General features: G+C 46.9%; 1 protein-coding gene across 2 annotated transcripts; it reads right to left on the bottom strand.

The window, feature by feature from the left end:
- Positions 1–1,514: 1,514 nt before the first annotated feature.
- Positions 1,515–10,793, bottom strand: LOC143927807 (cyclic AMP-dependent transcription factor ATF-4-like). Of its 2 annotated transcripts, none has more exons than XM_077452186.1 (3): positions 10,454–10,793; positions 4,730–5,029; positions 1,515–2,489 (listed from the first exon to the last, which is right to left on the bottom strand). In XM_077452186.1, the coding sequence occupies exons 2-3, from the start codon at positions 4,935–4,937 to the stop codon at positions 1,615–1,617; spliced, it is 1,083 nt and encodes a 360-aa protein (XP_077308312.1). In that variant the 5' UTR covers positions 4,938–5,029; positions 10,454–10,793; the 3' UTR covers positions 1,515–1,614. The 2 variants fall into 2 exon arrangements, with proteins under 2 accessions (XP_077308312.1, XP_077308310.1); XM_077452184.1 differs by having other exon boundaries at positions 1,515–2,492; positions 10,454–10,783.
- Between the last annotated feature and the right edge of the window lie 14,385 nt (positions 10,794–25,178).

Below are 25,178 nucleotides of genomic sequence, written 5' to 3'. Positions count from 1 at the left end.
AAATCCTATAGTTCCTAGTCCATCTTGAGAGCGATTAAGAGTAGGTGCACCTACGTTCCTACATGCAGCAGGACCATGAAGAACACACATAGCCCAAACAAGTTATGTGGAGGAAGCAGAGGGTAATAGAACATACTGAGTTTATATGCACAATTAGATTTTTTGGAAAATCCAGAATTGCTTTAAAGACCCAACTTCATTTAATTTTTTTTAAATTAGTCTTACATTGGAATAAATTTGTCTTCACTCCCTGTCCCAGAGGACTAGGAAGAGAAAACACTCTGCAGGGGAGGCATCCCATCTCATTTCTCACCAGGACACATGTCCAGTAAAAAAGTTCCTTCACCTCCTTTTCCTGTGGACCAAAACTGATTTCCTTACATAATCTGTACTAGAGACAATGGTAACCAGGGCAAAGAGGCTGAATCCTCTCATAAGGATGAAGACAGCACACACCAAAAACAAAAATTTTTGCTTGACACACATTTTGAAGTGAACTCTTGCTCAAAATGTTTAGTTTTAAATAGCACAGGGAATGGTCAGAACCTCTGTTGAGTCCCTATGGTGGTCTAGTCTCACTGAGTTTTTTTTAGTCACTGGGACATGCAATTGGGGTACAAATGCTGTGAGTTGCAAATTCTGATGCTTGCATTCTTCCTTTGCCAAACCAGTGAAAAGTTCAATTTCTGCTCTCACTAATGAGGTTTTTTTAAATGCTCAGTGAGGTAAAAAAAAAAAAAAAATGGAAAATAGTGATTGGTTGCTAGTGTGGCATGGCCATTAGGCCCCTTTCACATGGGCCATATACAGCTTTGCCCAGCAGTTGATCTGTTTGCCGAGTTGCTGGATGACAGGTCTGTGTTGCTTATGCAGAGCAGGCAGACACAGCCTGTTCTGCTCAATGGGCAGTTGGATGTAAACAGACAGGCTGTCCCTTTACAACCAAATGCCCTCCGATCTGAGTGACAACCTAAAGATTTACAGCTTAGGGGGTTCAGCAAATTGGCAACCTCCAGCCAGAAGAAACAGAACAATGCTGGAGGCAATTTATAGCACACCAATTTGAGAATAAATTATAAATGTGGAATGCAAGTTCCTTGCAAAAAAAATAAATATAAAAATGGTTACAAGTAAAATTTTGCTTAAAGAATTATACGATTTACAGCATTCCTGACCTGTATGCGCGTTTAGAATTTGTGACTAAATATTAATGCAATATGGCAACCATAAAAACCCAATCATTTTTAGGACCTGCAAAACCAGTATTGTTTAAAGGTTTACTTTAAAATGATGAATAGGAAATAAGCAGAACAGTAAACCTCAGATCAAGTGAAAGAAATGATGCAAGCCTAGTTTTCTGAACCTCTTTGTATGAACATTTCTAGAAGTACTTGTCCCCAGAAGAGTTTGTAGATTAGTGCCCATTTACAGAGGCAAATCAATAACAGTATACACCAATAATCTCACTCCTGCACACATTTCTCAGGAAAGAAGTGTAATATCCACCACACAGATTAGAGAACTACAAAATAATTTATTGGAGTAGACATTACTTTTTTTAGCCATGTAACTATACTATATGTACAACATACACAAAGCTCCAAATTTCCAGTCTCAAGAACTTTTTGTTCGTTTGCTTTTGGCCTTACGAACTTCTTCTATTAGATCTTTTAAATACTGGATCTCTTTTGCTATAGAGTTTGCCTTTTCATTGAGGGAATCATTTTTCTGTTCCAGTTCTCGGCACTCTGCAGATATTAACTCTTGTTCTGCTTTCTTCTTCTGCCGGTAGCGATTGGCTGCCGTTTTGTTCTGCTCCATTTTCTTTGTCTTCTTGTCTACTCTGGGATGCCCTACAGTTTTTACCTTTGCCAAGATGTCTTTATCATTAGAGGGAAGGTCATAAGGTTTGGGTCTCTCGGAAATAGGGGAAGCGGGAGAGGACTGGACACTACTAGGGTACTCTACAGTAGATTCAGGACTTTGCTGAGGAGACCCCAGATACGACGGGCTCATATAAACACCACTGTCATTATCTGAGGAATCCTCCTTCTCAGACTTCAGAAGTGGATTTATATAAATACTGCTGTCATTGTCTGAGGAGTCTTCCTTCTCATATTTTTGAGTTTCAAGAGAATAGATTGCCGATTTCATATCTTCCTCGGCAACATCTACCTCACTTTCAACGTACAAGATAAAGGAATGGTCAGGGCTAGAGATATTGGACTCTGCTAGAGTGGGACTCATTGGAGCCACTTGATCTGCCTCCAATGGACCTTCTTGAATAGAGATAGGGGCAGGTGATGGCATATACTTGTCAAACACTGAGGGGAGAGGTGGGTCCTCTAGGAGATCACAAGAGTCATCCAACGTGGCCATAAGCTCATCTGGGGAGACAGTGGATTCCAGATCTTCCATTCCAAGCAGGGAATCAAAATCAAACTTTGGGTCCATTTTTTCCACCATCCAATCCATGCCAGAGAAGGCATCTTCTGTAAAGAAAGAAGTCAGTCATTTAAAAAGTACAATTTAAAGATTCCAATTTCGTTTTCAGTATTCAAAAGGCATCTTAACCCGAGTCTGCTTTACGGTAAAATGTTAATAAAACCCGAAGCTGTACTTTATTTCAGGCTGTGGAAACTTTTGGAGAAAGTGTTGGAGGCATAACATTTCAGATCTCTTTTAAAGAATCTGTCAGTCCTCTCTACCTCAAGTATCCTTGGAAGGCGGCAACACCAACTTTACTTTATACCAAGTACTTTAATAGCACCGTCACTTATACAGTGCTAAATATATATATTCTACATTTACATCAATCCCCGTCCTCAAGGGAGCAGCTTACAATCCAAGGTTCCCAACTCACTTACATACAAGGGACAATTTAGACCAGAGCCAATTAATCTGCCAGCATGTCTGGAGGGAAACTTTTGAAACACTTGGTTGAAACGCCACTGTAGATATACTGCAGTAGGACGGCCGCTCTGTGCTGAATCATGTACTTAGTATGATCCGTGCAGCAGTGTAGAGAACGTGCCCATACCGCCCTGGCTGTAGCACCAATCAGCGGCTAACAGCCACTGATTGGTCAACGGCACCCAACAATCGGCTCCAGACATTACCAACGAGAGCCCTGTGTAGGCAAATAAAAACCAGGCTCTCGTCTAACAGCAATGTGCATTGCTTAATAAAAACAGCACACAACGATGGCCACACTTAACTACTTGATAACCCTAGATGTTAACCCCTTCCCTGCCAGTGTCTCAGTAGTGACCGTGCGTATATATATTTTTTTGTTTGCCGCAATCTCAGTCCCACCATAAGTCACTGATTGCCGCCAATACAAGCAAATTAAAAATTGCATAAATATTTCCGATAGGTCTATAAACGCTACAACTTGTGCGCAAACCAATCCTTATACGCTTAATGGGATTTTTTTTTTACCAAATATATGTAACAATACATTTTGGCCTAAAATTGAAGAAATCTTTTATATAAAAAAAAAAAAAACTATTTAAAAAAATAAGCGCATAACACACCATTTGGGTACAGCATCCACACAACCAAGCAATTGTCAGTTAAAGCAATGCAGTGCCGTATTGCAAAACATGGCCTGGTCAGGAAGGGGAGGAATAAACCTTCTAGAGCTGAAGTGGTTAACACACCTGCAAGCCAGCCCTGCCATTGGATAACCAAGGCAGTCAAGCTACTTTGTGTTCTCCAGTTCCGACTATACATTTCATGTCAATTTCAGAGAATATCACAAACAAACACTTTCCACTCATGGTTAGTGTTTGGCTGAAGCCATCATCAATAAACCGTTTACTCTTTAGATCATAATGGTAACAAACTATTCAAATGACCCTGATCAAAAGTTTACATACCATGGTGACGTTGACACAAAGGGGTTTGAATGGCTATTAAAAAAGGTAACTAGGGTTGCACAGATACCACTTTAAGATGAAGTACCAATACACTCTTTTCTCCCCCAACCCTCTCCTCTCCCCCCCCCAACCAATTTCAATATCCGACACTTTTTTTAATGTCATGTGACAGTTTTCAAAGCACAATACAGACTAATGATATATTTGCAGCACTGATAGGTGGAATTGATGGGCAGACAGTAGCAATGAAATGCAGCACTGATTGCATTGGCAATTGCTGGCCACCTGGCATGATAAACAATGAGACAGTTTAAACTTTCTCCAGTATACAAGTGCTGCGACGCTCCCATCTTGGTACACCCTGCACTCAACCTTAGTAAGCAGCAGACATCTTGTTACACCCAGCCCATTTAGTTGGGGCACTATATGGGCTGAGTAACAAGATGGCCACTGCCGCCTTGTGACTTCTGCTTACCGAGGCAGAGTGCAGGGTGTACCAAGATCTGCGTCGCACCGCTCAATCTCTGACAGACTGGGGCCATCGATTCCGTTAAGGAATGAGACTGCCCAGATCACCAACCCACACCCCTGCCCCCAGTCAGCTGACCTTCCGCTACTGCTAGAACTCATCTCTTCATGCAAAGGTATTGGCTCAGGCACCAGAATCATTTGTCTGAGTACAAGTACTTGGTATCGGTGCAACCCTAAAGGCACGTGTGTGTACACGTTAGGCAGATGGTATTTTAAAGCAGATCAGGACCTAAACCCAGTGTAGTGAGTGAAATGCATAAAGTACAGAGAGTGCAAGTATTTACACAACGCAAAACTTTTTGTAGAAGTACTCTTACCCTGGAAACTGCCAAAGAGTTGAGCCAAAGGCAGCAGTTCAGAGATGCCATTCTTAGCCTTTTCGCTGGAGAACCCATGTGATGGGAGGTACCCGGACACCTCAATGCAGTCATCCAAGAGACCCAAACTGTCATCAGCCGCCAAAAATGACTGGTTGAAGGGGGACAAAAAGTCCCCCAAAATCAGATCGTCGCTTAACAGATTCATCTTTTACAAGTATCAGGGCTTTCACGTTGAAGCTGGTTTCTGAGCTTTCTTCCTCGTATACAGCAAAGATGCTGCGGGATGTCTTGAGGAGCCTGGAAGAAAAACCATTGCCAAATATTTAAAAAAATGCAAGAGAAATGGTCTAGTGTATTTAGGTGTTTTTCCCTACTTTAGGACCAATTCATAATATGTGCAGTGACCAGTGTTTAACCACAACGAAAAACATGGGTTACCACTAGAACACAAAAAAACTGTTGTATCCTATTCAAATTAAACACACAGCTCACAGTTGTGCTGCAATGATCTGCAATAAAATGCATACATGCTGCATGTTATTGAAGCACACTGTACCTGCAGCACATTGGGGGTCATTTACAAAAGGCAAATCCACTTTGCACTGCAAGTGCACTTGGAAGTGCAGTCACTCCAAATCTAAGTGGTAGATCTGAAATGAGTTGAAGCTCTGCTCATTTTATTATCCAATCATGTGCGAGGTAAAATGCTGTTTATTTTCCTTGCATGTCCCCCTCGGATCTACAGCAACTTTACTTCCAAGTGCACTTGCAGGGAAAAGTGGATTTTTCCTTTCGTAAATAACTCTCATTGTGCAATTCACACAGCTCTTTGTGCAAACTTTATTGATGTGCTGAATTGTGCACCATACCTTCCCAATCACAGCTAGAATGGGCAGCTGCAAGACTTTGGTTTACGGTCCAGTGTGCCCTTAAAATAATTCTTTATTGGTTTTGTGCATATTTACAATCATGTCACCAGCTATCCTGGACAGACAACCATTGTACTTTACACAACTTTCAGTACAGAGACTATTGGGGGGAAATTAGGAAAACCTAGAGCAGACAGAACCTGGAGCAGCTAAGCCTTGAAAATGAACGCTAGAAGCTGATTGGCTGCCACGCACAACTCCTCTAGAGTGAATCTCCTCCAGTCTCCCCGTCTTTTCAGCAATTAAAGTGGTTGTAAACACTTACAAACCACTTTGACCTACAGGTAAGCCTAGATTAAGGCTTACCTGTAGGTCCAAGCAATATCTCCTAAACCTATATGGTTTAGGAGATATTTGCCCGAAAACAGGCACCGCTGTCTACGGCGCATGCGCCGTAGACAGCAGCGCGCAGGCGCACTGAGCGCGGCATTTCCAAGAATGGATCTGCCGCGCGTGTCGACTCCCGTGCGCATGCGCGGGAGTGACGTCATCGCGGCTTCGCCGAATGACAGCGAGACGCCACCAGCAAGATGTATGCGGCGGACTACAGGGGACAGCGGCGACTTCGCTGGCTCCTGTGTCAGGTAAGTGACACATAATGGGCTACTATGCGATGCATAGTAGTCCATTATGCTTTGCCTTTGCAGGGAATGAAAGAGGAAGTAAACCCATCAGGGTTTACTTCCTCTTTAAAGTGGGACAACTTCCTTTACACAGGTTTCTGTTTGAAAGAAGGTTCCACTTCATCTGAACAGCAGCATACAATCTCAGCATTTGTTAAATTAACATGTGCATATGCGCAGAAATGTCATCCCAGGCCAGCCAATCAGGACAGCTAAACTAGAAAAAAGCCTTGGCAAAAAAAAAAAAGAAAGTCTCAGACTGAGTTTGCAGACGTCACTGAAGTAGAGGTAAATTTAGTTGCAATAAAAAGAAAAAACACAAGCACTAGAGAAATGATTAAAAGCATGTTTGTTGCAGTAACGCAACTCTGCAGTAGCAGAGGGTGGGATTTATGAATCAACTTGGATTATACTTGGAACATATTGAGGTGCACACCTAAGCAACGTACTCATGGTGAATTGTTTGTTTATCAAGTTATTCTAGGCAGTGATTTGGCAAGGGGATAAAATGCATTCAGCGTTTGAGATGTGTTCTAAACACACACTCAGAAAAAGTGATTACATAAGAGGCAATGAAATGCTCATTATACACTTTCAAACCAGACCACTTAACTGCCTGGCAACCATTTCCAACAGAGGCATTTATTGCGAGTGGAAACATTAGGAGTCGCTGACAACCAAACACTGCAGAAAGCTTCCTTGTGACCGCTTCATATTTTGTTGCATGCTGCCCCGTTCTCTGCAATGCATACTTTTGAACTGAGTAATTAGCACACTAACCATTTACTTTAATAAGGACCAGTCATGGGCATGCATTTTATTGGCATAGTAATAGTTACTTGAGCAGCAGAGGTGAGATGCATGATCGGATCCGTGACTGGCCATACATGCCTTGAATGGGGGGAATCAAGCCATGGGTGGCTCAGATGAAAAACTGTTGGCATTCAAACAGATGCAGGAATCACGGCTGTTGAAAAACATAATAGCTGGCAATAAAGATCCCGCCATCCACAATGGTGATGAAGGAATCCTTTTGATTTTACTTGCTCAGCACACAGCCCATGTCCTTCAGATCTGACCAGCACAGAAGCACAACAGGCATCCCTCAGTGTGTTCTGCCTAATCTGCTTGAGCAATGCTGTGAATTCCAGCATCCTATACAAATGGCAAGCAGCTTCCTCATGACCACATATGGGCACTTCCCCTCTGTCACTCCCACAGCATGTTAGTCATTAGCGCTCAGAACCATTTCATAATCTTGCCGCCTGGTTTTCCCTCCACCCTCAATGCCATCTTGGCCTCCCATAACTAGCTTACAAATGACCAGTTTGACCCCCCCCCTGTCCAAGTTACTGTATTTGTTAGATGACCAAAAGAATTTGGCAATGAACTGAGGAAACGAGGGAAGGTCACCCAATCCTTATCTAAAAATAATCCCAACACACCACGACATCTGCTGTACTGTAACATGAGACATGGCAGCATATAAAGCCAACAGCTGTTACAGTGCAACTAATAGGCAGCATATCCCTTGAGTGCCCCCAATTATAAGAGGTATAGGATTCCCTCCACCCTGCAGGGATTTACCTGTGAAGAAACCTAAAGCCTTTTATATTGCATTTCCTACATGGATTTTTATTTTCTTAAATTAGGAATGTCAGTCTCTCTCCGCCCCCCCCCCCACTTTATCTGCAGTCACCTTGTATTTGTAAACATTTCTAGGCGTGAACATCCCAAATAATCCTGATATAATGTCTCACACCCAGTGGTCATAATGTTCACAATGCTATGTACACCTACAGTCCAGACATGTCAGACAGCAGACTTGTGATGCAGATATTCACTTTATTTGTAGTGACTGTCCTGCAGGTCAGAACTTGACCAGGAAGGGAGGGGGTGTCTCCTGCACACCTGGCTGAAAGGCACTTCACGCTGAAATCCCTCATCACTGGGCAACAACCACATCTATGGGAGAAATGCCTACTCATGTCTATGGGGTGAGTCACTTCCCAAATTATACATGTTCTATTACGTTTGCCACTCTGTTGTAACAATGAATGTGGCCACACGACAACCAACACTCATCTTCAGGGCTCGACAAACCCCGGGTGCCAGGTCGCATTTGTGACTAGAATTCGCGTCCTGGCGCCTGGGGTAACACAGCTGGGGTATCCTGTCTCCGTGTGGACCCCAAACTCCGCTGTACGCTTGCATCGGGCAGTGTCAGCCAGTAATTGAGGCCGCAGCTTTCTAAAGTCTTTCCGTGGTCTGGCGCCATCTTGTGGTGGATGTTGCAATTACAACCCATCCAATAATGCTAATCCTAATGGAGCATCAAAGCTCTGCCTGTTTTCACTGCCCGCCCATTTCCTTCCCAAAGTGAAGAGAAGGAAGCGATTGCGGGCGTCATCTGGCGCCTTTTGCCCAACGATGAGTGTGGTGGCTGGTTAAAAATAAAATTAATAAATTATTATATTAATAATAATAATAATAATAATAATATATAATTTTTTCATAATAGCTTTTATTTATTTTTTAAAAGTAAAAAAAATAATTTTAATTAAGGAAAAAAAAAAAAAAAAAAAAAATTGTAATCCTACCTGCTTGGCCCCTTTCACAACGGCTGTCTGATCAGGTTCACCCATCAGTTTTTCAGGCGGACCTGATCGAACCCTTAGCTGGGATATGGCAGTAAATAAGTGGGAATATGGCGGAAACAAAAGAAGTCACATTCTTTTGTTAACCACTTCGTGCCCACGCTATAGACGAAAGATGTCTACAGCGCGGACACCAATTGCCGGGAGGGCGTCCCTGGACATCCTCCTGTTTACTTCCCCTCTGCACGCCGCCATGGGCGCGCATCGGGGAAGTTCTGTGTTGGCCGTGTCCCTTGGATACAGCCAATCACAGATCATGCTAAATGGCCAATCACAGCGGCCATTTAGCACTCGAGCGGTGTGTCCAATAAGAGGTGATCTCATATGTGGGGGGCTGGGGGCTATCTTCCCCTCACTCGTCTCCATGTAAGGCCAGGGACAGGTCCAGATCGCAGTCACAGACCTGGCTCCTAACTTTTTTAGCTGGCTCCTAGATTCCAAGCAAATTTGTCAACCCCTGCTCATCTTGATAGGAAGCTGAAGCACAAAAAGGAAGGAAAAAAAAAAAAAAAAAAAAAACCCCACACGTCAATCACCTGGTTTTGCTATACAATGCCCATGTGAGAAAGGCCTTGGGGCTTTCTGCTGTGACTTGTCACGTAACTTCAGAGTAAAAGGGGAGGGCTGACAAATTTTTTTTGTTAAATGTCAGCAGCTACAAATACAGCAGCTGCTGACTGAACATAAGGACACTCACCAGTCCACGGCACCCACGACATCGGCACCCGAGGCATCCCTTGGATGCTGCCACCATCTTCGGTAAGGGAATAAGGAAGTGAATTCTTGCGGCTTCACTTCCTGGTTCCCTGCTGAGCATGTTGCACTGCGGGGGAGGTTGGCAGGGGAAGTGGCATAGGTCCCCACAATGATCTATGCCCAGACGTGGGTGCAAATACCTGTACTATACAGGTATCTGCACCCCCCTTCCCCCTGAAAGGTGCAAATGTGACACTGGAGGGGGGGTTCCAAATAGTAGAAGCTCCATTTTTTGTGTGGACCCCCACTTTTAAGTCATACCTCATTATCAGCAATAGAACCATTCTAATCACTGCAACCTGAGTCACTCCAACTTAGAAAAAAGGGTTCCTGCACTACTTCTACACCACTTGTATTGACTTCAATTAAAGAAACCCTACACAAGCCACAATAAAGTCATGCAGGGATGACTGATTAAAAGCTGTGGCAGGGTGGAGGGAGAAGTGTGATTCCTTGGGGGGCAATCAAGGTGATGTTACACCTGCGTAAGCCGGAGACACATTTCTGTGCCTGTCCTCAGACCACAAGAGAAATGCACCAAAACATGCATTGTGTTTTTAGGCCATTCCCAAACACGGAGTGCATTTCCACCACACCACGTGTCACGTGTTTGGGGTGTGACTAGGAAATAATGGCACCACAATAACACACATTTCGGTACATTTTTCCTACATTCCCTCGGACACAAAGGTGTGAGTAGGGCCTACGTCCTCTCTTCGGTCCCGGAGTATAACATTCCCTCCCCGGTATACTCACGCCATGTTGGTGCCGAAGCCGGGTTCTGCCAGCTCTGCTGGGTGTTGTGGCCTCGCACTGGCCTGGGAAGGGGTCGCCGCTATACAGCCATGGTGGCCGTGTGGATGGTAGGTAGAGGACTTCTAGAAGCCGGCACTTGGCACGATAACAACCAAATGAATAAACTCTCCTATAAAGTACAGCCGCCGCTGAACACTTCTCTATGTGATTTCTCTCATTCCACCTGCAGCCTGACGTGGCGGGAGGAGAGCGCTTCTTATATATAGTGCTGGAAGTCGTATCCCTCCGCCTTCTTATCTAGTGCTTTATTCTGCCGCCTCACATTCTGTACTTGTGTCAGGGTTGGCTGTTACTGGATTGGTAATTGCAGCTTCATCATTCGCCAATGTTGTTCACCCAGGAGGAGTCCATCTCACGGGCTCACAGGAGACGCTGGCGGCATGGGCGTGTGGGATGTACCATGTGGTACCTGGAAGCAGATGGGGGGGGGGGGTGTTATAATACACGGCTGATTTATAATGTTCTGTTTCTTCAACTGATGTCGTCTGGATATAGTTCCTGTCATAGACTGTGGACAGATGTGAAATGAGGCGCTGCCATATGTATCCTTCCACGGTGTGCTCCCCCCTCCATGACATGGGCAAGTCCCCATCCAACTCTGTTATGAATACAAAGTCACTTGGCGGCTTTACTGGGTGATAATTAACCCTTTCCTGGACAGATCCTTCCTGCTGGATTATGTGAATATTCCATATTTACACCATCCTTTTATAATATATATATGTGTGTGTGTATATATAAATAAATATATATACGTAATTATATAGTATATCATATATTATACTCAACGTCCACTTTATTAGGTACACCCTGCTAGTAACAGGTTGAACCCTCTTTTGCACTCAGAACTGCCTTAACTTCTTGCCAACCTGCCACCGCGGTTTTACTTGCAGCGGAATCGCCACGGCTGGGCGAAACAACGCCACCTTACCTTGTTTGGCCACTAGGGGCGAGCACGCGGTGGGTTCGATGGCCGCCAGACACCCGCGATTGCTTGTGACAGAGCGAGAACTGGGATCTGCCTGTGTAAACACACAAATCCTGCTTCTTTCAGGGGAGTAGAGACAGATAGTGTGTTCATACTAAGTATGAGCACTGATCTCTCTCTCTCTCTCTCTCTCCTAGACAGTCCCACCCCCCCCCCCCCTACAGTTAGAACACACTGAGGGAACACATTTAACCCCTTCCCTGCCAGTGACATTTATACAGTAACCAGTGCATTTTTATAGCACTGATCGCTGTATAATTGTCAATGGTCCCAAAAATGTGTCAAAAGTGTCCAATTTGTTCACCATAATGTCGCAGTCCTGATCAAAATCGCATATCACCGCCATTACTAGTAAAAAAAAAAATCTATCCCCTATTTTGTAGATGCTATAACCTTTGCGCAAACCAATTAATATACGCTTATTGCGACTTAGATTACCAAAAATATGTAGAATACATATCAGCCTAAACTGAGGAAAAATGTGCTTATTTAAAAAAAAAATTGGGGATATTTATAATAGAAAAAAGTGCAAAATATTGTGTTTTTTTCAAAATTGTCGCTTTTTTTTGTTTATAGCACAAAAATGAAAACCACAGAGATGATCAAATTTGCTGAATTTTAACATTAGGACCCTTACCTGTCCTGGAATGTTTCCATCAGCTGCCACCATTGTGGGTATGCCACTCCTGGAAGTGGGGATAGGGTACCTGTCAAAGGCAGCTATCCGCTCCCCCCGAAAGGTGGCAATTGTGGCACCGGAGGAGGGAGGGAATGAGCGAAAGTTCCACTTTTGGGTGGAACTCCACCTTAATTCTTTTTAGCATAGATTTAACAAGGTGTTGGAAATATTCCTTAGAGATTTTAGTCCATAGTGATGTAGCGGGTGTCTCACTCTATAACCCACAACCCTGCCAAGCTGGCCAGAACAATGTACACAGGCTTTCCAACTTGAGTTAAACTGCTTTCACACTGATGCTGCAAGCAGCATCTTTGCAGAGCTGTAGGACATAGTTGCCAACTGTCCCGAATTTCCCGGGACATTCCCGGGATTAGGACATTTGTCCTGAATTAATTTTGTCCCGGGAAATTCGGTTTGTCGCGGGAAATTGAATTTCCCGTTTTTTTGCCGCCGGCCGCTAGAGGCCATTTTTAAGAAGACCAGAAGTTGGTCTACACCTGGCGCCGCGCCCACCCCCGCTGACAGTGTGTGTTTGTGTCAGTGTAAAGTGCGCTGGACGGCGCCACAGTTAAATGTCTCCGTGCGGCAACGGCGGCATGTCAGGGGCCAGTCTGTCAATGTGGATGTCGGGGCGGGGGCCAGTCGGATGTCGGGGGCCAGTGACAGTCATGGTATGTGGATGTCGGGGGCCAGTCTGTGAGTGTATGTGGGGGCCAGTGGTATGTCGGGGGCCAGTCTGTGAATGTGGGGGCCAGTCTGTGGATGTCGGGGGCCAGTCTGTGGATGTGGGGGCCAGTCTGAGAATGTGGGGGCCAGTCTGTGGATGTCGGGGGCCAGTCTGTGGATGTCGGGGGCCAGTCTGTGAATGTGGGGGGCCAGTCTGTGAATGTGGGGGCCAGTCTGTGGATGTCGGGGGCCAGTCTGTGAATGTGGGGGCCAGTCTGTGGATGTCGGGGGCCAGTCTGTGAATGTGGGGGCCAGTCTGTGGATGTCGGGGGGCAGTCTGTGGATGTTGGGGGCCAGTCTGTGGATGGTGGGGGCTAGTCTGTGGTATGTCGGGGGCCAGTGGTATGTCGGGGGCCAGTCTGTGAATGTGGGGGGCCAGTCTGTGAATGTGGGGGGCCAGTCTGTGGATGTCGGGGGCCAGTTGTATGTCGGGGTCAGTTTGTGGATGTTGGGGGCCAGTGGTATGTCGGGGGCCGGTCTCGAGATGTGGGGGCCGGTCTGTGGAGTATGTGGGGGCAGGTCTGTGCAGGATGTGGGGGGGGGCGGTCTGTGGATGTGGGGGGGCCGGTCTGTGGATGTCAGAGGGGCACCAGATGTAAGGAGAGGCTCCGCTGATGGACACAGATGTGAGGAAGGTACCTCTGATGGGGCACCTGATATAAGGACAGACTCCGCTTGGAACACCTGATGGCATCTGGTGGCAGGCAACGTGGCTAGTGACGCGCTCATGGCTCACACTGATTCTGCATTATAGTGAGTTGAATGATTTCATTTTATATTACAATGTAATAATATAAATAATGCGCTTCAATCATCCTGACACCATAACAATCATGGCGCCGGGATGACTGAAGCGCCAACACCAGGTATTTGGAGTATCTTTATCTGCTGATTGTCAAACTCTGGAAAACACATATTGCTATTGTGGTGTAGGATCGGGGGGCTGCTGTCCCTCCTTTCCCTCTCCCCCCCTCCTTTCCCTCTTCCCCCCCCCCTCCTTTCCCTCTCCCCCCTCCTTTCCCTCTCTCCACCCCCCTCCTTTCCCTCTCCATCCCGCATTAATCTCAGACTCTAACCACACCCCTTTGATCCACGCCCCATGTAAGCCACACCCACTATTTACGTAAACCACGCATATTTTTCACTGCGGCGCACGCAGCGCGCCGCATTTTTACCTTTTCCTATGCCACACATATAAACGCATTCCCCGCCCCCTAATTATACCACGACTCCACCTACTGCCAAAAAAGTGTCCCGAATTTTTTTTTTACAATGTTGGCAACTATGGTAGGAGCAGCATACACACCGCTCCTAAAGTGCTCCTGCCCATTGAAATCAATGGGCAGCGCCACCAGCAAAGCAATGATGCAGTGGTGCTTTGCGGGTGGTTTTAACCTTTTTCGGCCACTAGCGGGGGTTAAAAGCGCCCGCTATAGTGCGAATAGTGCCGCTAAAGCTTTACCGCCGACGTCCCCAACTCCCCAGTGTGAAAGCAGCCTTAGAGGGAGCTGCCTGCCAACAGCTGCAAGGAGGATTTTCGCCCCCCCCCCCCCCTGTTTTCACTGAGTCTGTTGTAATATGAACTCACACACACACACACACACATAGAGCTGTGCATTCAGGAGCCTCTCCTGTGCCCCTATTGGCGGGAAGAAATAAGCAAATTAAAGGCACAGTTACAGCAGCCAATCAGAGAGACTGTACTAAGGTGCAGGGAGCAGTTACAATGGATTCTGGGAAATGCAGTTCCCTCACAAAGCGACTCTAAAGGCACTTCAAAAAGCCCCGGGTGCTCTGCTGACAGGAAAGTTAAAGACTCCATTTTGTGTCCTGAGGTAAAGTTCAGTCAGCGATGAGAGAGTAAAGAGACCAGACCTGAGGGTCAGATGATATTCCCTGCGTGATTCAGGCCTCCGCCGCCAGTCAGGGCATCCAGCCTGAGAGGGGAGGATCTCAGGTGCATATCGAGGCGCACCTACACCGACGGTGAACCGGTCCAGTGTGAGGGGACTGGTCGGGTTGCCAAGAGAGCCTGTCTGTTCCAGGACATTCGTTTGGACCCTGAGCTCAGGATTTGGTGAGAGGGCATTTCTGCCCATCTGCAGGGAACAGAGACACCGCACTACAGAAAGAGTTATTTGAACACTGTATACAAACATCATTGCTGGTAGTCATTTTGCTGACACTTGTAGTACTACAGGGATAAAGGATAAGGCTATCCATTTCTGGGACATTGTATACAGATATCATTGTCCTCTCACCTTGTTGAACAAAATCCTGTCTGTTTCACTTGATAATCTGGGCCAGTTATATTGTTTGCTCTGCTACCCAGGAGTTAAAGCACACCAACCAAAGTGGTTAGCTGAAGACATCAAAGCTTATCTTTTCTTCAAAAAGGACTCAAGCTAATAGTGCCATATGGATCTGCATACACATATTCAGGGCTCTGCATATGTATTGGGTGTGTGGGACAGTTTATCTATAAAGTTAAGCCATTACTTGCTGACTTGAATAGGTGTGTAAAGCTGGGCCTGTGGTGTCAGGGGACAATAGACAGAGGCCTGACATGAAGGGAGTTATTCCTCTGCTCTCCTTATGCCTGGACTCATAGAGCCAATTTGAGTAGAGGTAACCACTGTGCTTGTGCTTTATTCGCCATTTAAGTGTGCCTCTGCTCTTGGGGAAATTCTTAGGTTTGGAATCCTCTGAAAGCAGCTTGACTATAGGATTGAGAGCTATATTGTGCTTAAAGTGGTTGTAAACCCTAAAAAAAAAAAAATAACAAAAAAAAAAAAAAACAGCAAGACAAAGGCATAATGAGCAAGTATGCATAGCATACTAGCTTATTATGAATTACTTACCTAAGATCGAAGCCCCCAAAGCGGTCCTCGGTCACCGTTCCCGGCAGCCGGCATCGATCCCGGGGGTTACATCCGGTATCCTTGCTCTGGCGCTGTGATTGGCCGGAGCTGTGATGACGTCACTCCCGTGCATAGAGGTGGGAGCCGCCGGTAACAGCACAGTCTAACTGAAGCAACGGCACGTACGTTGCTTCAGTTTGCTTAAGTGCCCATGTGCCGATGACATCGGCACATGCAAATACAGGGGATATCTTCTAAACTGTGCAGGTTTAGGACATATCCAGTATAGCTACAGGTAAGCCTAATTATAGGCTTGCCTGTAGCAAAAAGTGTTTGTATACCACTATCTTTGACGTTTCCCCAGGCTATTTACATCACACGATCGCTGTGATTAGACACAGCCATCATGTGATCAGGAGGGCAAAACACAGAGCCCTCCTGCCGATCCAAGATGCGCTGTGTCCGGGGGATACGCACGCATCGGGATCGAGTGGCTGCGTGCACGTTCACTCAGGAGGAAGCACCCACCTGGCCGTTTATGTGCAGTGGCTGGGTGGCAATTGGTTAAAACCCCTTTCTTCCTTATTCTGATGCTCAGTTTGAATGTCAGCAAGTCATCTTCACCACATCTAGATTTAGCTTTAGTGAATTGAGTTGATGCCATGTGATTGGCTGATTTATGCAATTTGTGTTACCAAGCAATAGTAGCTAGTGAGTGTAAATTACCATTATAAATACCTTTTTTTATAAGTGATCACTTGACATCTGTTTCCAGCTGTGTAAGGGGTGGAGACTGCGGGGGGGGGGGGGGGGCAGAGAAACAGCAGTACACTGATCTTCCCTGTGAATAGCTGGGTGGAGGGTGGCAGTGGGTAGTTTAAGTCTGGCCACTAGAGTACAGGCTGGCTGTTCTCCCAAATAGAGTGCACAAGAGAAAGCTGATCACACTGAGGTGGATGTGCTCTCCTACCTAGTGTGGTCAGTTTTAAATAGGAGAACAGGGAGACTGGCAGGATCACCATGGATTTCACACATTTGAAGTGATACAAAAAGAACAGAAGACTTTTTTTATACAAGTACATTGTACAGCAGGCACATATCAGAGATATGAAATGTTGGGGCAACATACACTTTAACCCAATCTTCTGTACTGTCAAGCACAGTATATTAATCTATGCTGGTGATCAGCTCCTCCCAAACATCTGTCATCATAGTAGTATATCTCCCCTAATAAACTATGTGCCAGCTTCCAGAACACTGCCTATATACTAGGTACTATTTTCCAGCCCATCCTATAGGCGGTAACATAAGTCACAGAAGCTGCGACAGTACTTTGCGTTTTATAAAATGTTGTGCTTGCTCCCAGATTCCCCATAAAAACTGTATTCTATCTATACCCTTCGACTTTCCATCTCATCTCGGAATTTGCACCCTGCAAGGCTCATTTACACCTTTCTGTAGTTCCAAAACATCTGGGGTGCCAAGGTTCGCCATCACTGCTCTATGTGCTGTGCATTGCAGTGCCATTCACTGTAGAGCAGAGCGCAACACAACTCACATACCATGCCTTGTTGTTTGCTTCAATTTTGAAAAAAGGTCATGAAATGATTTAGTCCTTTGTAATCCATTGGCAGAACATTTGTAATGAATGGGCTGCCTTATCTCAAAGCACATTACCGCGTGACTTTATGTGTGCATCCATTTAATGTGAATAGGACCTAACTGAATAACATGATTAGTGCTGCAGCCCACATGTCTGAATTGGCCAAATTAAAGTTTCTGATCCTGACAAGCCCCAGGCCTACCCCCCTCCTCCTCAAACTGTCTCCAGCACCCCTATTCCAGCTCTTCTAGTATAAGATGAGTGTGGACTGGGAGCTCTGCTGATGGTTTTTTGTTGAGCAGATGAAGTGTGTGTTTTAAACCTTTTGCAGAACTTGAGTTTGCTGTCTGTACATGTTGGCTTCCAATGAGTCATTTTTTATTGCTGTACAAAGAGGACAGAATCTGTTTCCCATAGAGGATATCACATTTCACAACAAGGATTAAGAATGTAAGGGCTTGTTTGATTTCTTTGAAGAGAAATATTGGTGGATCACTTTTCAGAGGGCATTTGACAGGTGGTGAGGAGGCATTATGTCTGTTTTATCTCCCAAAAGCCCGCACCACCACATGCATCATTCACAGTGGCCCCATTAACTTTAATGGGTTGGGTTTGGCAGGTGGCACTGCCCCCAGATGCAATGGGGGAGTGGGATGAGGCACTGATGGCCTATAAAAAGGTGTCTCATTACCAAGGTGTCACACAAGAAACATCTCATGATGGGTAAAAGCAAAGAGCTCTCTCAAGACCTTCGCAAACCTATTGTTGAAAAACATGCTGATTGCATTGGTTACAGAAGGATTTCTAAACTTCTGAAAGTTCCAGTAAGCACTGTTGGGGCCATAATCCGGAACTGGAAAGAACATAATTTCACCATAAAGCAGCCACAAACAGGTGCTCCCCGCAAGATTTATGACAGAGGAGTGAAAAGAATTATCAGAAGAGTTGTCCAAGAGCCAAGGACCACTTGTGGAGAGCTCCAGAAAGACCAGGAATTAGCAGGTACAATTGTTTCAAAGAAAACAATAAATAATGCACTCAACCACTATGGAGTGTATGCACGCTCACCTGTCAGGAAAGGCTGGCTGGGGACAGTGGTCCGTCACCTGTCTGTGCGCGCCTGCGGGTGCCTGGTGCGCGTGTTCGCGGTCGCCCGTTTGCGCGCGGTCGGTGCGCGCGTTCGTATGTGTGCGCGTTTGCGTGCGCGCGCGCACGGTTACCGGCGCCAGGCGGGCTATTTAAACTCAGTTCTCCCTTCTGATCTTGCTGCTTGATCTACAGCGTTCCTGAGACTATTACTTGAATCTGATCTGTTTGTGTATCGACCCGGCCTGACCTGCGACCTTCCCTGCCTTCTGCCTGCCTCTGACCTCCGGTTTGTCTACGACTCTGCACCTGTCTCATCCTCTGGTCCATCCGTGCTCATCCGTTACCGACCCGGCTTGTTCCACGTTCCTGCCTCTGCCCGCTGCATCTGTTCCTGTACTGACTGTCTGGTTTGACCCGGCTTGCCTGACTCTTCTGTGTGCCTTCCCCTGAGTGATCCACCTGTTCCTGTTGGTCTCCTGCTGTCTACTGGTTCCTGTCTGCTGTCACTGGGGCCTGCTTGTCCAGCTACAGTTCCTGAAGTCAGCCAGATCCATCCACCGGCTGTTGATCCTGCCAGGCACTCGTGCTACCTCTGACTCCCGTGCCTCCTGTCACCATCATCAGGGGCCGTGAGTCGGGGACGCAAGAGAGGTCTCCTTCTGCATTCCGGGCTCACCACTAGGTACGTGACAGTATCAAGCAGCCATGACCGAGCCCGCGCAGGGAGCCTCTCCTTTGGATGAACTGTGTTTGCATCTGGCGGGTTTGACCCAGGCAGTTAAAGGCCTTCAAGAAAGCTATTCCCGTTTGGAGGAACGTGTTCAAGCCCTCTCCCCGCCAGCTACTATCCAGGGGTCACCATCCACCTCTGCCAGCATGCCTGCTCCACCAGCAGTGGTGATGTTACCCCCTGAACCTCGAGTGCCCACGCCTGAAAGATTTTCTGGTAAACGCAGCAAATTCAGGGCCTTTCGCAACTCCTGCGAGTTATACTTTGCTCTTCAGCCACGGACTTTTTCTTTGGAAGCCACCAAAGTGGGCTTTGTGATCTCCTTGCTCCAGAACGAACCCCAGACATGGGCACATCGCCTTCTTGAACAAAAGGCTGACGAACTTTCCAACTTGACCACCTTTTTTGATGCGATGGCCCGAATCTATGAGGACCCTCAGCTCTCAGCAACAGCCGAAGCCGCTCTCCATGCATTACAGCAGGGTCGCAGGGCCGCAGAGGACTACGTTGCAGAATTCAGGCGTTGGAGTGCAGACACCAATTGGAACGATGCTGCTCTCCGCTACCAGTTCCGGTTGGGTCTGTCTGATCCCCTGAAAGATGAACTCGCCCGTGTAGGGGTTCCTCAGACTCTAGATGAATTAATCAATCTATCCATACAGATTGACAGGCGCCTACGTGAACGCAGGTCAGAGAGAGCCGCTGGTCCATCACGTCCCACCTGGATGTTGCCAAGAGTGCCCAGTTACTCGAGTACTATGCCACCAGCTCAGTCTACTCCTACTACTGATGTGCCAGAGCCTATGCAGCTGGGTTTGCTACGACCAACGCTCACACCGGAAGAACGTCAGCGTCGCCGCATGAATGATCTGTGCATGTATTGTGGGGAGCCTGGGCACTACGTGCGGTCCTGCCCAACCAAGATCCGTAAGTGGCTTCCTCCTTCTGCTGATCAAGTCCTTGCAATCACCAATGCTTCCCCTCATCTTGCTCTTTCCGTTTTGTTGCAGCTCCACGGAAAGAACATCCAGGTTCCCGCTATCGTTGACTCGGGAGCATGCAGCTGCTTTATGGACTCTGTTTTTGCAGCAAAACACCACATACCACTACGCTCCAAGACCCAAGGACTACTGATACATCTTGTCGATGGATCCGCCATCCGGTCTGGTCCTGTCACCCAGGAAACCATCCCCATCTCTGCCAGCATATCCAATCTTCACCATGAACTTTTATGTCTTGACATCATCACCTCACCCTTGTTTCCTGTTATCCTGGGAATGCCCTGCCTCCAGGCCCACAACCCTTGCATTGACTGGACTACCAGAGATGTTACCTTTCCTTCACCCTATTGCTTCCAACATTGTCTACCAAAGACTCCCAACCAGCCCACAGCTCTGATGTGCCTGGATACGGAAGCTCGCCAACTAGTTCCAGAGGCATACCACGACTTCATGGATGTCTTCAGCAAGAAAGGTGCAGAGACTCTTCCCCCTCACCGGGTCTATGACTGCCCTATCGAGCTCCTCCCTGGGGCCGAAGTACCATTTGGAAGAATTTTTCCTTTAACTGAACTGGAACTGGCTGCACTCAAGGACTATATTGACGAAAATCTTAAGAAAGGATTCATCCGCTCTTCCACATCCCCTGCAGGAGCTGGCATTTTCTTTGTGGAAAAAAAGGACCATACCCTTCGGCCATGTGTCGATTATCAGGAACTAAACAAGGTGACCATTAAAAACCGATACCCTCTTCCTTTGGTGCCAGAACTTTTCCAGAGACTGGGGGCAGCAGTCATTTTTACTAAATTAGACCTACGGGGGGCCTATAATCTGGTCCGCATAAGAGAGGGTGACGAATGGAAGACAGCTTTTCGCACCCGATTCAGACATTTCGAATATCTAGTTATGCCCTTTGGGCTCTGCAACGCCCCCGCCACCTTCCAGCATTTTATAAATGACATCTTCAGAGACTTCCTCGACCTATTCGTCATCATCTACCTGGATGACATTTTGATCTTTTCTGCCTCCATCAGTAGCCATCGTCAACATGTCAAGTGTGTGTTAGAGCGACTCCGTCAGCATGGCCTTTATGCAAAACCAGAGAAGTGTGAATTTGAACAACAGAGTATACAGTTTCTGGGACTAATCATTTCTGTTGAGGGCATTAAAATGGACCCTCAAAAAATTTCCGTTATCCTTGAGTGGCCTGCTCCTGTGGATAAAAAGGGTGTTCAGCGGTTTGTGGGCTTTTCGAACTTTTATCGGAAATTTATTAAAGGATTCTCAGCCATCATCTCACCTATTACCCAGCTGACCAAGCAGGGAGTTCGATTTCATTGGACTCCCGAAACTCAAACTGCTTTTGACACCCTTAAGAGACTTTTTACCTCCGCTTCCGTACTGAAACACCCTGACCCAGCTCTCCCGTTTGTTCTGGAGGTTGATGCATCCGAAGTCGCCGTTGGGGCAGTACTCTCACAACAAAAAGGCCCCAAGTCTCTTCTGTTCCCTGTTGGCTTCTTTTCACGCAAGCTTTCTGCTCCTGAAAGAAATTATGATGTGGGAGACAGGGAACTATTAGCAATAAAAGCGGCTTTGGAGGAGTGGCGGTACCTTCTGGAAGGAGCAGCTCACCCAATCCTGATCTATACGGATCACAAAAACCTGGAGTACCTGAAATCTGCTAGAAGGTTGAAGCCGCGTCAAGCCAGGTGGGCGCTGTTCTTTTCCAGGTTTGCCTTCCATGTCACCTACAGACCGGGTTCAAAAAATACCAAACCGGACGCATTGTCCCGCATGTTCAATGATCCCAAAGTACCTACCTCTCCGGATACTATTCTGTTGGCGGAAAACTTTCTCCTTCTCCAGGAAGATCTGTTAAGCCGGATTAAGCAAGCTTCCAGTGAAGACCCCCCTCCTGCAGGAGCAAGGCTGCTTGCAAAAGACGGTCTGTTCTGGCTTGAGGACAAAATCTTCATTCCAGAAAACCTTCGGGCCACCATACTCGGGCTCTGCCATGACCATGTACTAGCCGGCCACTTCGGTGTCTCCAAGACGTCTGACCTCGTGCAACGCACATTCTGGTGGCCGCAAGTTGCAAAGGACTGCAAAAGATATGTGGAGTCTTGTACCATCTGTAATCGCAGCAAGGGTAATAAGGCCAGGGCTTGGGGCCTGCTCAAACCTCTACCTGCTCCAGAGAGACCCTGGAAGTTAATCTCCATAGACTTTATTGTTGAACTTCCCCCTTCAGAAGGCCATAGGGCCATCTTTGTGGTAGTGGATCGGCTGTCCAAGATGGCACACTTCATCCCCTTGAAAGGAACACCATCAGCACCGGAAACTGCACAAGTTTTTATCAGGGAAGTCATCAGACTTCATGGAGTTCCAGCCAACATCATATCAGATAGGGGGGTGCAGTTTACCTCTCGTTTCTGGAGAGCACTATGCAGTTCCCTTGGCATCGAGCTATCTTTTTCTTCTGCATACCACCCTCAGACAAATGGGCAGACAGAGAACTAACCAGACTCTTGAGCAGCATCTACGCTGCTTTTCCTCCTTTTCTCAGGACGACTGGTTCTCTCTGTTGCCACTGGCCGAGTTCGCTTATAATAATTCCATCCATTCTACCATCAAGCAGACCCCGTTTTTTGCCAATTATGGTTTCCACCCATCATTTCTACCTAACTCTGTTCCTGAATGTTCTGTGCCAGCCGCTCTCAAGACTGTGGATTTTTTCAGTATCAACAATAAACTGTTACAGGAAACCATGACCAGAGCACAAGCGCTAAACAAAGAGACTTTTGATAAAAACAGACGGGGGGAACTGATTCTGAAACCTGGAGACCAGGTTTGGCTGTCTACAGTTAATCTCCGACTCGCTTGCCCTTCAAAGAAATTGGGCCCTAAGTTTCTGGGTCCCTTCACAGTCAAGAGGAGAATCAATGAGGTGGCCTACGAACTGGAACTGCCAGAAACACTTCGGGTACACCCCGTTTTTCATGTTTCTCTCTGAAACCCGCCATCTCTAACCCTTTCCCAGGACGAGCCACAGATGCCCCTGCTCCTATTATGGTCAATGGTGAAGAGGAGTTCGAAGTGGAGGCAATAATGGATTGCAGGAAGAGAAATAACTGTGTCCAATTTCTCATTAAATGGAAGGGGTACGGTTCTGAGGAAAACTCATGGGAGCCTGAAAGCAACATACATGCCAAGCATCTGATACAGGCCTTCAAGAGATCCCATCCTGAGAAAATGGCCCGGTTGGGCATCCGGAGGCTGCCCCTTGGGAGGGGGCAATGTCAGGAAAGGCTGGCTGGGGACAGTGGTCCGTCACCTGTCTGTGCGCGCCTGCGGGTGCCTGGTGCGCGTGTTCGCGGTCCCCCGATTGCGCGCGGTCGTGCGTGTGCGCTCGCGCACGGTTTCCGGCGCCAGGCGGGCTATTTAAACTCAGTTCTCCCTTCTGATCTTGCTGCTTGATCTACAGCGTTCCTGAGACTATTACCTGAATCTGATCTGTTTGTGTATCGACCCGGCCTGACCTGCGACCTTCCCTGCCTTCTGCCTGCCTCTGACCTCCGGTTTGTCTACGGCTCTGCACCTGTCTCATCCTCTGGTCCATCCGTGCTCATCCGTTACCGACCCGGCTTGTTCCACGTTCCTGCCTCTGCCCGTTGCATCTGTTCCTGTACTGACTGTCTGGTTTGACCCGGCTTGCCTGACTCTTCTGTGTGCCTGCCCCTGAGTGATCCACCTGTTCCTGTTGGTCTCCTGCTGTCTACTGGTTCCTGTCTGCTGTCACTGGGGCCTGCTTGTCCAGCTACAGTTCCTGAAGTCAGCCAGATCCATCCACCGGCTGTTGATCCTGCCAGGCACTCGTGCTACCTCTGACTCCCGTGCCTCCTGTCACCATCATCAGGGGCCGTGAGTCGGGGACGCAAGAGAGGTCTCCTTCTGCATTACGGGCTCACCACTAGGTACGTGACATCACCACACAAGACTCCATTGCTGAAGAAAAAGCATGTTGAAGCTCGTTTAAAGTTGGCTGCACAACATTTAGATAAGCCTGTGAAATACTGGAAGAATATAGTCTGGTCAGATGAGATCAAAATTGAACTCTTTGGATGTCATAATACACACCATGTTTGGCGGTCAAATGGCAATGCGCATCGCCCCAAGTTTGGAGGTGTGAACATCATAGTGTGGGCCTGTTTCACAGCATATGGTACTGGAAAACTTCATATCATTGAAGGAAGGATGAATGGAAAAATTTACCAAGACATTCATGATAAAAATCTGCTGCCATCTACCAGGATGATGAAGATGAAGATGAAACAAGATGATGAGTGTGGACATTTCAGTAAGACAATGATCCCAACCACAAAGCCAACAACTGGCCGAGGTAATTTCACCTCACTGTGCTTTCTTTTAGTGCTATGTGGCCGCACCTTGTGCCTTAGTGATGTGCAGACATGCCATACTTCCCCTTTGTGCTCTGTGGCAACACCATTCTTCCTGTTAGTGATATGCTACTACTCACATCCTGATCACGATTCTGAGCAGCCTCAATGACTAAGAAATAAACTGGTGGGGGGATAACTAAAGAGGTACTAAACTCCCTTCCCCGTGCCCACCACTTACCTGTAATGATGTAGTGCTCTTCAAAGCACATACAGTACTCACCTGCACAGCAAGTTCAGTGTTGTCCTGCTGTGTTCCGCCATTTGGGTGCAATACAGCAAGTCCCACACCACCATTTTGGTCCTTTTCAGCTGGCCTCCTCTGAGTGTAGGCAGCCAGCTCCAATGACGTGCCTAAATTTCCTCCAAGCTGCCCTGTGTGCTGATCCTGCAGCCTCCTAGGATAAGGTGACCAGATTTTTTTAAATAAAATTCGGGGACATATTTTTTATTTACTAGTAATGGCGGCAATCAGCTCTCTTTGTCCATCACCGCGGATGCCTGCCTCACATCCTATCAAGTCTTACTTTC

The sequence above is a fragment of the Lithobates pipiens genome, unplaced genomic scaffold (assembly GCF_037356315.1).
Source record: "Lithobates pipiens isolate NorthernLeopardFrog02 unplaced genomic scaffold, aLitPip1_a1.2 Scaffold_23, whole genome shotgun sequence".
Classification (NCBI taxonomy): Eukaryota; Metazoa; Chordata; class Amphibia; order Anura; family Ranidae; genus Lithobates; species Lithobates pipiens.
Note: the sequence above shows the minus strand (reverse complement) of the source record. Positions and strands in the feature narration are given on the sequence as shown.

Bases quoted from the DNA above. Each gene is read 5' to 3' on its own strand.
- LOC143927807 (XM_077452184.1), bottom strand. From the start codon at position 4,937: ATGAATCTGTTAAGCGACGATCTGATTTTGGGGGACTTTTTGTCCCCC. The intron at 2,493-4,729 runs GTAAGAGTACTT...CTTTCTTTACAG, and splicing joins ACTCTTTGGCAGTTTCCAGG to AAGATGCCTTCTCTGGCATG.